This window comes from Somniosus microcephalus, chromosome 13, assembly GCF_052327205.1.
Source record: "Somniosus microcephalus isolate GS21.2 chromosome 13, FLI_Smic_1.0, whole genome shotgun sequence".
Lineage (NCBI taxonomy): Eukaryota > Metazoa > Chordata > Chondrichthyes > Squaliformes > Somniosidae > Somniosus > Somniosus microcephalus.
The window spans coordinates 144,340,378-144,354,011 of record NC_140999.1 but is presented as its reverse complement, the minus strand read 5'-3'; the positions used below and the strand labels follow the sequence as shown (position 1 = coordinate 144,354,011).

General features: G+C 43.3%; 1 protein-coding gene across 2 annotated transcripts in view; it reads left to right on the top strand.

Annotated features, from left to right (window-relative positions):
- The first annotated feature begins 2,294 nt into the window (after positions 1–2,294).
- The window catches only part of LOC147108634 (beta-1,4-galactosyltransferase 5-like), a 119,505-nt gene continuing 108,165 nt past the window's right edge, over positions 2,295–13,634 (top strand). The window contains exon 1 of one of the 2 annotated variants that reach the window (XM_086005333.1): positions 2,295–2,755. In XM_086005333.1, coding sequence (XP_085861459.1) covers positions 2,473–2,755 — 283 coding nt within the window. In that variant the 5' untranslated portion in view covers positions 2,295–2,472. The remainder of the gene's footprint in view (positions 2,756–13,634) is intronic. The other variant, XM_086005332.1, reaches the window with a different exon arrangement.

Here is a 13,634-nt window from a genome sequence, read left to right as displayed (position 1 = left end):
CCCAAACGCGGCTATACCGAATTTCTAGGCCATACTTTCTTGCTGCGAATAATGAGTATCATGCTGCAGTGATCCTTGTGAGAAAACTCCAGACCTAGCCATAAAATCAGGGGTGGATGGCAACATTCTGTGTAGTGATTCCTGGAGCAGCACAGCCTAGAAATAAAGTTTGCAGTTTGGAGATTTTAGTCCTCTGTTCTGTTTGGGGAGTCATGGTCAATTATTTCATGTAGGGGATCTCTTACCAGCCCATTGGCATCTGCAGTTGTGCATGTTTAGTGGTGTGTTTCGTTTCTTTAAATGCTGTGCTGCTATGTTGGAGGTGGGCTATTTTTTTTTACACAGTATTGTTAGGAAAGAAGTGCAAGTTTGGCAGCCCTGTGGAAGGAAGAAGCATTGAAGGAGTTACAACCCAGCCTATCTTCTAGCGTGACTGGTACTTTCATCTTTTAGTCACATTAATTTTATTGTTAAAGTAAAACGACTCACCACTACCTTCTCAAGGGCAATTAGGGGTGGTCAATAAACGTTGGCCTTGCCAGCGCTGCCCACATCTCAGGAACGAATATTTAAAAAAAAGCCTCAGAGTGGTGGAATGTGATCTTGCACCTCCAGTTTTGCTGTGTTCTAATCCTCTCATATTTTATTGCATTGGTGCTGAAGAGGCTAAACTTTATCCTGAGTGAGGGAAGGGGAAACTCCTGGGATAGGCATCACTGGGTTGTTCTACACTTTCTAGTTCAGTGTGGTTTCAAAGGTGGTCTTGGAGACCAGTGATTACAAACCCCACCCTTTAAAACACACAAAGATATTAAGAATGGGCCTAGTGAAGTAATAATAGTGAACTAGAAAGTTGACAATTGTTCTAAAAATGCTATCTGTGCCCAACATTCCCTATCTTTTTTTTATTTCAAAAATATACTTTATTCATAACATTTGTCAAAATACATTACAATACAGTCCACATCACATTTCATGTGGTACAATACAAATTAAATGCAATACATGGCACTCAATTTACAGAAACAAATTGCAGTACATTTTCATTACACATTTTATAAGTCATACAGCCTGAGGGGGCGGGGGTTTACACTAGTTCCAGCCCCTCGGTGTACAATGGTGGGAGGGCCTTAAACTGTAGCCTTTCCCCAGTGACCTTTTGCGGCAGCTGCACCAGGCTTTAGTGCGCCCCTCAGCACATAGTCATGGACCTTGCAATGTTCCAGTCTGCAACACTCGGTCATGGACAACTCTTTACTCTGGAAGACCAGCAAGTTTCGGGCAGACCAAAGGGCGTCTTTCACCGAGTTGATGGTCCTCCAGCAGCAGTTGATGTTTGTCTCAGTGTGCATCCCTGGGAACAGTCCGTAGAGCACAGACTCCTGTGTTACAGAACTGCTCGGGATGAACCTCGACAAAGATCACTGCATCTCTTTCCAGACCTTCTTTGCAAACGCACATTCCAGAAGGAGATGGATGACGGTCTCGTCCCCCCCGCCCGCAGCCTCCTCGAGGACAGCGTGTGGTGGCACTGAGACGGCGGGTGTACATGAAGGATCTGACGGGGAGGGCCCTTCTCACCACCAGCCAAGCTATGTCTTGGTGCTTGTTTGAAAGTTCTGGCGATGAGGCATTCTGTCAAATAACTTGGACAGTCTGCCCGGGGAACCATCCAACAGGTTCTGCCATCTTTTTTTGTAGGGCCTCGAGGACGTTACCTGCAGACCACTGCTTTATGGCCCTGTGGTCAACGGTGTTTTTCTGCACAAACTTCTCCACGAAGGACAGGTGGTCCAACATTCCCTATCTTGCTGATGTCGGCCTCGTTGTAGTGGGACATGCGAAAGTCTGTACCGCCTTTCATAAAGTCAACATTCAGCCTGCATCACCATCAGGAGTAAATCACGTCATGGGGGTGTAATTGTAGCTCGGGTGTCCTGACGCATGGAGCCAGAGAGGACCGCGCCCGGGGTTTGGAAAAATGACGATGTTGCTGGAGCAGCTATCAGCAGAATGCCGCAAAAACACAGGCACCCAGGAGCTCACTGTGATCAGGGTCAACAAACCAACATCTTCAGGACTACCGTGTAAAATAAAGCACGACTGGAAACCAAAGCTCCTGTGGTGTACATTATTTTTTAAGGGGAAAACTAATTTGCTGGGGTTGCAGTATTGTCCTTCCGACTGAATGAGGGAGGGCGATGCTGAGCTTTCAACCTTGATTGGGCAATCTATGTCGAAACAAAGGCTTACAATTCAGCCAAGGGCGGGGGTGAATAGAGCGAAGGAAACAACTCTGTGTTTAAAATCAGCAATATTGACCCGAAACAGGAAACGCATTGCTACGTTCGAAAGAAATAATTCTTCCTTTCCTTTTTGGAACAGGAGGGCGGTCCCGACTCTCCAGCCGGAAGTTAGCAAAAAAGCAAGAGCTGCACCACCCTCGGTTTAAAGGCTGATTCTTCCTTATTCATGAGTGCGGCGAGCAGGTTCCTTTTTCGCCGCTATTTCATCGCGGACGCTCTCCCCCTCCCCTCCCTTGAAATAAATTCCCTGTTCGTGTCCCTTCTTCCTCCTCACTGTAGCGTGTGTTTGTTTTTTTCCAAACGGGGGCGTCCGCAATTTTTTCTCTTATTTATTTTAAAGCATAATATGAGAATTTTACGCATCCCGAACCGCTCAGTGTTTGCTTTGTTATTCCTCTTCTCCTTGTCATCATCATTTCTCTACTTCATATATGTAGCGCCCGGATTAGGTGAGTCTCGTTTTCCTTTGTGTGTGTGTGTGTACATATTCTGTATTGGTTTGGCCTTTCTGTGTCTTCTGCTGGGTTCTGCGAGGTGACGGTGTCATTTGTGAAGTGCTGGAGTCGCCGCTTTGCTCTTGCACGTTCAGCTGACTGTCACATTCTCAGGCCCAGCGGGAGGGAGCTGGCTCTGTTCGAGATGGAGAAAGAGAGACATCAAAAAGACAATATCCTATCTGAGGCTTTACCGGCAAACAAGCCGGGGATGGGCTCGCTCTCTTTCGAAGCAGGAAATGAGAATTGAGTTTTTTTTTTAAAAAAAAAGCTTTTTTTCAGGGGGAGACCCCAATGCAGTGTTAACGGAAGTGCTGCACCGTCTGGTCACGGAACGACAAGAGACGCCCCAAGACATCGCTTAGCATATTGCTAAATGGGTTTATTTAGAAGACGGGGGTTTCTATACAGCTATACACTCGCAATTTTTATTTTAAAAAGCGATAGTGCCTATTTTTATAATCGTCGACACAAATTTCATTCCACTCCCGCCCCTCCCCCTGTGAGTTTGTGCGTTTTCACAGTTGTGGATATTTATTTTTTGTACATTGTATCTGCCTTCAGCATACGTTGTAACCAAGCATTTTTGGTTTACGCAAGTTGTCGAGTGGAAACATTTGAATCACATTGTTGAATTTCAAAACTTTCAGCAGACGATTGACGCCTTTCTAATGTGTTGAGTGGGTGATCTGGTGGTGTACTGAGTCATTCACAAAGCCGGAGCTGCTGCGTGAAACCGACTCGCCTGTCAGCTGAGCAGAGAAATTTCCAGATACAACTTATTTCTTTCCGCCAACCGTAACCTCTGGTTGTGTTTTCTGGTGGGATAGTAGCTTGACCAGTCACAACATGGATAATTGTACAAATCAATTTATAAAAAAAAATGTACTCGCAGAAAGACCTTTTTAAACATTCAAAAGTCTTTGCAGCAACGCTTGTGGATATGGAAACAGGTGAAAAGTTGAGGCAGTGTTTTTTGTAAAATTCAGAATAATGAGCATTGTTGATTTAATAGACAAGCTTTGAGACTTCCTCATTAATCATAAGAATGAAATCCATAGATTTGGGCTCGCTTCAGAAGTGTGCTTTTCAGTGAGTCATTCATTTTTAGTTGTAGGGCTATGAGCGGCCTATTTCCTTCCTATTTGTTCGGAGTTCATTTAAGGGGTGTGTGGCAATGAGGCAGTATCTGAGGCAAATATTGCGGTCTACTTAAGATCAGCCACAAACATTTTACTTTTTTATAAATATCCAAAGAACAATTCAACTTGAATTTCTTTGGAAAAGCTACCCAGTAATAAACAAGGGAATAATAAAACCAGCTCATCGTAGTAGGACCAGAGCATAGCTGCAGAGAGCGGCAAAGCTTTGGATAATGAGGGCGCAGAGGTAACTTTATCTTCCTGATAACTTTTCTTTAACTTTTCCAATTCTTTGTCACGGTCACTTTGTCTTTCCTGCTCTTTATTACTCCATTAGAGAAACGTCCATTCTGTAAAATGTCTACATTCCAATTTTGTTTTTTTTCCCCCCAGATGTTTTGTAAAGAGTTCTCTTTTTTGAATGGGTTCTCATTTTGAAATTTCAATCTTAATCATTTTGCACATTGTGCTTTTGTCACTTTAATGGTGGGGAAGTTAAAGCTTTTTCATGGATGGCTATTGGAATACGATGTTTAACTGCAAGTGGCGAATGAGACCGATATTGTAACATAAACAAGAGAATTGGATGAGTATTTCAAAAGGAAGAATATAAAAGGATACATGGAAATGGGATGAAAGTGGACAGCTTGCTTCAGTTGAAGTTAGCAGAGGCTGTGTGCCAAATGCTGTGAACTCTGAGTCGACAGTGTAGGTTGCAAAGGTGTCGGCCAGAACTTGCTGACATGACAGAGTTGGTGAACTGAGTGCCAACTCTTTTCAAGCTTTACTGTAATGGGCAGGATTTATGCATAGAAATATCACTATAAGCCCCCTCTTTTCCTTCCCCGCTCCCCCCCTTTCCTGAAGGCAGTGGGTCTGACTAAAGTACAGTTCTGTGAGCACCGGCTGCCCACCAATACCTTTTCCAAATCATCAGTCTTCATGTAAGCCTGGAACTGTATCAGCAGAATACTTGACATTGGAACATCGCCGCCCAACCCTACTTTAGAGATGCTGAGGCCAATTAATGCATTCCTACTGCTCTTAGCTGAGATCTGTTAGTTCGATAAAACTAAGGATGATTACTTCATGAAGCCTTTAATTATGGATAAAGTTTTGAGATTACGGCATACCATATATGTTTGGTCTCGGATTGTTCCCCACTGAACCCCAGTAGCGTTGTTACCCACAGTGACAAAGGAAGTGTGCTAACTTGAAAATAATGTTTTGAATGCCCAAACATTAGTTTTAGAAACACAGAAGATAGGAGCAGGAGTAGGCCATTCGGCCCCTCGAGCCTGCTCCAAATGAGATCATGGCTGATCATCCAACTTCAGTACCCTGTCCCTGCTTTCTCCCCATATCCCTTGATCCCTTCAGCGTCAAGAAATATACCCAACTCCTTCTTGAATATATTTAATGAATTGGCCTCAACTGTCTTCTGTAGTAGAGAATTCCACAGGTTCATCACTCTCTGGGTGAAGAAATTCCTCCTCATCTCTGTCCTGAAATGGCTTACCCCTTATCCTTAGACTGTGCCCCCTGGTTCTGGACTGCCTGACCATCGGGAACATCCTTCCTGCATCTAGTCTGTCCAGTCCTGTTAGAATTTTATAAGTTTCCATGAGATCCCTTCTCGTTCTTCTAAACTTCAGCGAGTATAAGCTCAATCGACCCAATCTCTCCTCGTACGTCATTCCTGCCATCCCAGGTATCAGCCTGGTGAATCTTTGCTGTACTCCCTCTATGGTAAGAACATCCTTCCTCGGATAAGGCGACCAAAACTGCACACAATACTCCAGATGTGGTCTCACCAAGGCCCTGTACAACTGCAGCAAGACATCCTTGTTCCTGTTCTCAAACCCTCTCACTACGAAGGCCAGCATACCATTTGCCGCCTTAACCGCCTGCTGGACCTGCATGCTTACTTTCAGCGACTGGTGCACAAGGACACCCAGGTCTTGTTGTACTTCCCCTTCTCCCAATCTATTGCCATTCAGATAATCTGCCTTCCTGTTTTTGACACCAAAGTGGATAACCTCGCATTTATCCACGTTATATTGCATCTGCCATGCTTCTGCCAACCTGTCCAAATCATCCTGGAGTTTCTCGGCATCCTCACAGCGCACACGCCCACACAGCTTTGTGTCGTCTGCAAACTTGGAGATATTACATATAATTCCCTCGTCTAGATCATTAATATATATTGTGAATAGCTGGGGTCCAAAGACCGATCTCTGCAGTACCCCACTAGTCACTGCCTGCCACTTGGAAAAAGACCCGTTTATTCCAACTCTTTGCTTTCTGTCTGCCAACCAGTACTCTATCCAAGACAATACCTTGCCCCCAATCCCATGTGCCTTAACTTTACATGCTAATCTCTTATGCGGGACCTTATCGAAAGCCTTCTGAAAGTCCAAATACACCACATCCACTGGTTCTTCCTTTTATCTATTTTACCAGTTACATCCTCAAACCATTCCAGTAGATTAGTCAAGCACGATTTACCTTTTGTAAATCCATGTTGACTTTGTCTGATGCTGTCACTGTTTTCCAAGTGCTCTGCTATTATAATGGACTCTAGCAATTTCCCCACTACCGATGTCAGGCTTACCGGTCTGTAATTCCCCATTTTCTCTCTACCACCTTTTTTGAATAGTGGGGTAACATTAGCTACCCTCCAATCCATGGGTGCTGTTCCAGATTCCATTGAATGTTGGAAGATGATCAGCAATGCATCTACTATTTCTAGGGCCACTTCCTTAAGTACCCTAGGATGTAGATTATCAGGCCCTGGGGATTTATCGGCCTTCAATCTCCCTAACACCATTTCCCTACAAATACTGATTTCTTTCAGTTCCTCCCTTTCATCAGACCCTATGTTCCTCGACATCTCTGGGAGGTTATTTGTGTCCTCCTTTGTGAAGACAGAATTAAAATATGTATTTAATTGGTCAGCCATTTCTTTGTTCCCCATTATAAATTCCCTTATTCTGACTGTAAGGGACCTACGCTTGACTTCACCAACCTTTTTCTCTTCACATATCTATATAAGCTTTTACAGTCAGTTTTTATGTTCCCTGAAAGCTTACTCTCATACTCTATTTCCCCCTTCTTAATTAATCCCTTTGTCCTCCTTTGTTGAATCCTAAACTGCTCCCAATCCTTGAGTTTACTGCTTTTTCTGGCCAATTTATATGTCCTCTCCTTGGATCTTATGCTATCCCTAATTTCCCTTGTTAGCCATGGTTGAGTCACCTTTATTGTTTTATTTTTATGCCAAACTGGGATGAACAATTTCTGTAGTTCATCCATGCAGCCATTGCCTATCCACCATCAACCCTTTTGGGTGACATTCCCTAATCCATCCTACCTAACTTGCGCCTCATACCATCGTAGTTTCCTTTATTTAAATTCAGGACCCCAGTCTCTGAGTCAACTACTTCATTCTCCATCTTAATGAAGAATTCTATCATATTATGATCGCTCTGACCCAAGGGGCCTCATACAACAAGATTGCTAATTAATCCTTTCTCATGACATAATACCCAGTTTAAGATGGCCTGATCGCTAGTTGGTTCCTAGACATATTGGTCCAGCAAACCATCCCGTATGCACTCCAGGAATTCCTCCTCCACAGTGTTGTTACTAATTTGGTTAGCACAATCTATATGTAGATTAGTCACCCATGATAACTGCTGTGCCCTTATTGCACGCTTCTCTAATTTCCCTTTTAATGCCATCCCGAACCTCCGCATTACTGTTTGGGGGTCTATATACCACTCCCACTGATGTTTTCTGCCCCTTGGTATTTCTCAGTTCTACCCATACAGATTCCACATTATCAGAGCTAATATCCTTCCTTACAATTGTGTTAATCCCCTCTTTAACCAGCAGTGCTACCCCACCTCCTTTTCCTTTTTGCCCATCTTTCCTGAATATTGAATACCCCTGGATGTGGAGTTCCCAGCCTTGGCCACCCTGGAGCCATGTTTCCGTAATCCCAATCAAATCCTATTTGTTTACCTCTATTTGCGCAGCTAATTCATCCATCTTATTACGAATGCTCCTCGCATTAAGACACAAAGCCTTCAGGCTTGTTTTTTTAACACTCTTAGACCTTTTAGAATTATTATTTACTGTGGCCATGTTTGATTTAAACCGTTGATTTCCCTGACTGCCACTTTGTTTTTCTCCTTCCTTTTGCTTTTATCCTTGTTTCCCTTTCCTCTGCCTCCCTGCTCAGGTTCCCAACCCCCTGCCATTTTAGTTTAAACCCTCCCCCAGAGCACTAGCAAACACTCCCCCTAGGACATCGGTCCCGGCCTTGCCCAGGTGCAAACCATCCGGTTTGTACGAGTCCCACTTCCCCCAGAACCGGTTCCAATGTCCCAGGAATTTGAATCCCTCCCCCTTGCACCATTCCCTTAGCCACGTATTCATCTGAAATACCCTTCTATTTCTATTCTGACTAGCACGTGGCACTAGTAGCAATCCTGAGATTACTACCTTTTTGAGGTCCTATTTTTTAATTTACCTCCTAACTCCCTATATTCAGCTTTTAGGACCTCATCCCATTTTTTACCTATATCGTTGGTACCTATATGCACCATGACAACTGGCTGTTTACCCTCCCCTTCCAAAATGTTTTGCAGCCGCTCCGAGACACCCTTGACCCTTGCACCAGGGAGGCAACACACCATCCTGGAGTCTCGTTTGCGGCCTCAGAAACACCTATCTATTCCCCTTACAATAGAATCCCCTATTAATATAGCTCTACCCCTCTCTTTCCTCCTGTCCTGTGCAGCAGAACCACCCCTGGTGCCAGGAAGTTGGCTGCTGCTGCTTTCCCCTGATAAGCCATCCCCCTCAATAGTATTGAAAGTGTTATATCTGTTTGAGAGGGGGATATCCACAGGGGACTCCTGCACTCTCTGCCTGCGCCTACTATTCTGCCTGTTGGTCACCCATTCCTTTTCTGCCTGTGCAACCTTTACCTGCGGTGTGACCAACTGATTTAAACGTGATATCCACGACGTCCTCAGCATCGCGAATGGTCCAGTATGTATCTAATCGCAGCTCCAGCGCTGCAATGCGGTCTGCCAGTAGCTGCAGCTGGATACACTTCCTGCACACATGGTCGTCCGGGACACAAGAAGTTGTATCGTTTAAAAAGTTGGTGATATCTCCAGCCATATATGGATGCTATCTAGCATTAGGCCAGTCCTACTGTAGAGTACCCTTCCCTCTGCCGCCTTCTTTAATAATATCCCACTTTATTAGATATTGTTTGGGGGAAAGGGCATGGAAGGGAGTTATACAGTTTTAAATATCTCCTTTTTTAGACCTGGCATAATAGTCAAGATATGGCTTTGTATCATTCTGTCCACCTTACCCCTGACAGCCATGCTTTGAATCTAATTGCCATTCCGAATCCCTTGAGGTCACACTTGTATTCAGGGTTCTGTTGAAGCAAATTCACCTTAATGGTCCATTAGATCACAGTTTGAAATTATAGGACTGCTTAGTGGTTTTCTGCGCCCTTCTAGATCTTAAATTCATTTGTATGTTGTACAATACATTAACAATACAATTAAGTTTGGAAAGATATATTTTGAAAGAGTCACTAAGTCACTATTGAACAGCAGATCAAAGAAGTTTAATTGAAATATTTATTTCACTTTACCATTCTAAGCATTCATTCCTGTTCAGTGAGTTTTCCATATCCATTTCAGGCGGACCGATTTAATGTTTGTAAACCATTTGCCTCACTAATTAATTAGTTGTGTAAATGTACCCTGGAACAAAATATTAATATAGATGATGTAAAATTCAGGCAGTCACCTCAACAAATTGACATTTTAGATATTGACACCCAGGTTGAGTTATGTAGCGAAGTATTTATAGGACCGATGCAATTAATGACATGATTCCTTTTGGAGTTATGAGTTAAAGCCACACATCTAGAAAACCTTCATCTGATTATATTTATCAAGAGTGATGAATTCTGATTGGCCCAAAGGAGCAGTGTTATCCCAATAAAATAAAAAAAGGTGCATATTGACAATACCAATGATTTCCTTTTGCTAAGTGACTAAGCTAAAATAAATGTTGCTAAAATTAAGGCGGCTCAGTGAGTATATTTTATGAATTTAAAAAGCATCTCCAGGATCTGCTACTTTTCACCAGCATAGACCTGTGCAAGTGGGGTAACATAACTTGATGCTCCCTGCTTTCATCACTGTCATCATAAACCTTGGTATAACCAAGAATAGTTTAAGAATACCTTTTGATAAGGTACCCCCATAATAGACTGATTAACAAGGTCAGAGAATGCAGAGTTAGGGTACAAGTAGCAGAATGGATTGCTGGCTGGCTTCAGGACAGAAAGCGGAGAGTAGGAGTAAAGGGTAGCCATTCCCAGTGGCAGAAGGAGGGTAGTGGTCTTCCACAAGGATCAGTACTGGAACCTCTGCTGTTCACAATTTACATTAACGATTTAAACTTTGGAATCAAAAACACAATTTCTAAATTTGCGGATGACACCAAATTGGGAGGGGATAGTCAATATTGAGGAGGACTGCAACAAGTTACAGGAGGACATTAATAATTGCAGGATGGGCATATAATTGGCAAATGAAGTTCAACACAGATAAATGTGAGGTATTACATTTTGGTAGGAAGAATAGGGAGTTCACTTATTTCTTGGAGGGTGCAAGTTTAGGTGGGGTAGAGGAACACGGGGATCTCGGAGTACAAATACACAAATCACTAAAAGTTGTGCCACAGGTTAGCAAGGCCATAAAAAGCAAACCAAGCATTAGGGTTTATTTCTAGAGGGATAGAATTGAAAAGTAGGGAAGTTATGCTAAACCTGTATCAAACCTTGGTTAGAGAACATAAGAACATGGAGCAGGCCATACGGCCCCTCGGGCCTGCTCCGCCATTCAATAGGATCATGGCTGATCCGAACCTAGACTCGCGTCCACTTCCCTGCCTGCTCCCCGTAACCCCTAATTCGCTTATCAGCTAGGAAACTGTCTATCTCTGTTTTAAATTTATTTAATGTCGCAGCTTCCACAGCTCTCTGAGATAGCAAATTCCATAGATTTACTACCCTCTGAGTGAAGAAGTTTCTCCTCATCTCAGTTTTGAAACGGCAGCCCCTTATTCTAAGATTATGCCCCCTAGTTCTAGTCTCACCCATCAGTGGAAACATCCTCACCGCATCCACCCGATCAAGCCCCCTCACAATCTTATATGTTTCGATAAGATCGCCTCTCATTCTTCTGAATTCCAATGAGTAGAGGCCCAACCTACTCAACTTTTCCTCATAAGTCAACCCCCTCATCTCCGGAATCAACCGAGTGAACCTTCTCTAAACTGCCTCGAGAGCAAGTATATCTTTTCTTTAAATATGGAAACAAAACTGTACGCAGTATTCCAGGTGTGGCCTCACCAGTACCCTGTATAACTGAAGCAAGACTTCCCTGCTTTTATACTCCATCCCCCTTGCAATAAAAGCCAAGATTCCATTGGCCTTCCTGATCACCTGCTGTACCTGCAGACTAACCTTCTGTGTTTCATGCACCAGGACCCCCAGATCCCATTGTACTGTAGCACTTTGTAGTTTCTCTCCATTTAGATAATAACTTGCTCTTTGATTTTTTTCTGCCAAAGTGCATAACCTCACACTTTCCAACATTTATATTCCATCTGCCAAATCTCTGCCCACTCACTTAGCCTGTCTATGTCCTTTTGCAGGTTTTTTATGTCCTCCTCACTCACTGCTTTCCCTCCCACCTTTGTATCGTCTGCGAACTTGGATATGTTGCACTCGGTCCCTTCCTCCAAATCGTTAATATAGATTGTGAAGAGTTGGGGTCCCAGCACTGACCCCTGCGGAACACCACTAGTTATTGATTGCCAACCCGAGAACGAACCATTTCTCCCAACTCTCTGTTTTCTGTTAGATAGCCAATCTTCCACCCATGCCAGTATATTACCCCCAATCCCGTGATTTTTTTATCTTGTGCAGTAATCTTTTGTGTGGCACCTTGTCAAATGCCTTTTGGAAGTCCAAATACACCACATCCACTGGTTCCCCTTTATCCACCCTGTTTGTTACGTCCTCAAAGAATTCGAGCAAATTTGTCAAACATGACTTCCCTTTCATAAAACCATGCTGACTCTGTCCGATTAAATTATGCTTATCCAGATGTCCTGTTACTGCTTCCTTAATAATGGACTCCAACATTTTACCAACCACAGATGTTAGGCTAAGTTTCCAGCCTTTTGTCTACCTCCCTTTTTAAATAAGGGTGTTACATTAGCAGTTTTCCAATCTGCTGGGACCTTTCCTGAATCCAGGGAGTTTTGGAAAATTACTATCAATGCATCCGCAATCCCTACCGCTACTTTCCTCAAGACCCTAGGATGTAAGCCATCACGTCCAGGGGATTTATCTGCCTTTAGTCCCATTATCTTACCGAGTACCACCTCCTCCTTAATGATTTTAATCGTGTTTAGTTCCTCCCTTCCCCCCCCCCCCCCCCCCCCCCCCCCAATAGCCCCCTGTTTGTCCAGTGTTGGGATATTTTTAGCGTCCTCTACTGTAAAGACTGATACAAAATATTTGTTCAGCGTTTTTGCCATCTCCATGTTCCCCACCACTAATTTCCCGGTCTCGTCCTTGGAGTACTGCGTACAATTCTGATCGCCATATTATAAAAAGGATATAGAGGCACTGGAGAGGGTGCAGAGGAGATTTGCAGGGATGATACCAGAAATGTGAGGGTATACATATCGGGAAAGGATGAACAGGTTGGGTCTCTTTTCTCTTGGGTGACCTAACAGAGTTCTTTAAAATTATAAAAGGTTTTGATAGAGTGGATACAGAGAGAATGTTTCCACTTGTGGGGAAGATCATAGCTAGAGGCCATCAATATAAGATAGTCACCAAGAAATCCAATAGGGAATTCAGAAGAAACTTATTTACCCAAAGAGTGGTGAGAATGTGGAACTCGCTACCGCAGGGAGTGGTTGAAGCAAATAGTATAGATGCATTTAAGGGGAGGCTGGACAAGCATATGAGGTAGAAGGGAATGGAGGATTATGCCGATAGATTTAGATGAGGAAAGATGGGAGGAGGCTCGAGTGGAGCATAAAAGCTGGCATGGACTAGTTGGGCCGAATGGCCAGTTTCTGTGCCGTATAGCCTATGTCATCCTATGTGAAGTGTAGAAAGAAGGGTGAAAACTGACACATCTGTGTTTCATTGTAAATCAATTTTTGGAACTGCTGCAAGGGAGAGCTTTTTTTTCAGTAAACTTTGCTGTTGAATTTTCCATTATACAAAAACGTATCAATCAAAATACACCAAACACAATAAAACCCTTTTCAAATAATTGCTATTAGTAATGCAAAGCACGTACTTAGACCCTTGGATTGGATCCTTCCCTTGATTACATGCTGACTCTCCTCCAGGAATCTTTGACTGCAGAACATTTATCCTCTTCTAATCTACACATTGGTGACGGGATTCTTTTTCTTTCTTTCTTTCTATTCTTTCCGCCCCACTCCTGTTTTTAATTCTCTGCTACTTTTCCACAAAATACATGCTACTAACCAAATTTTGTGCACAGAATCCAACAGACCTGATGATCACTTACCCTAATAATATAATAGTCATT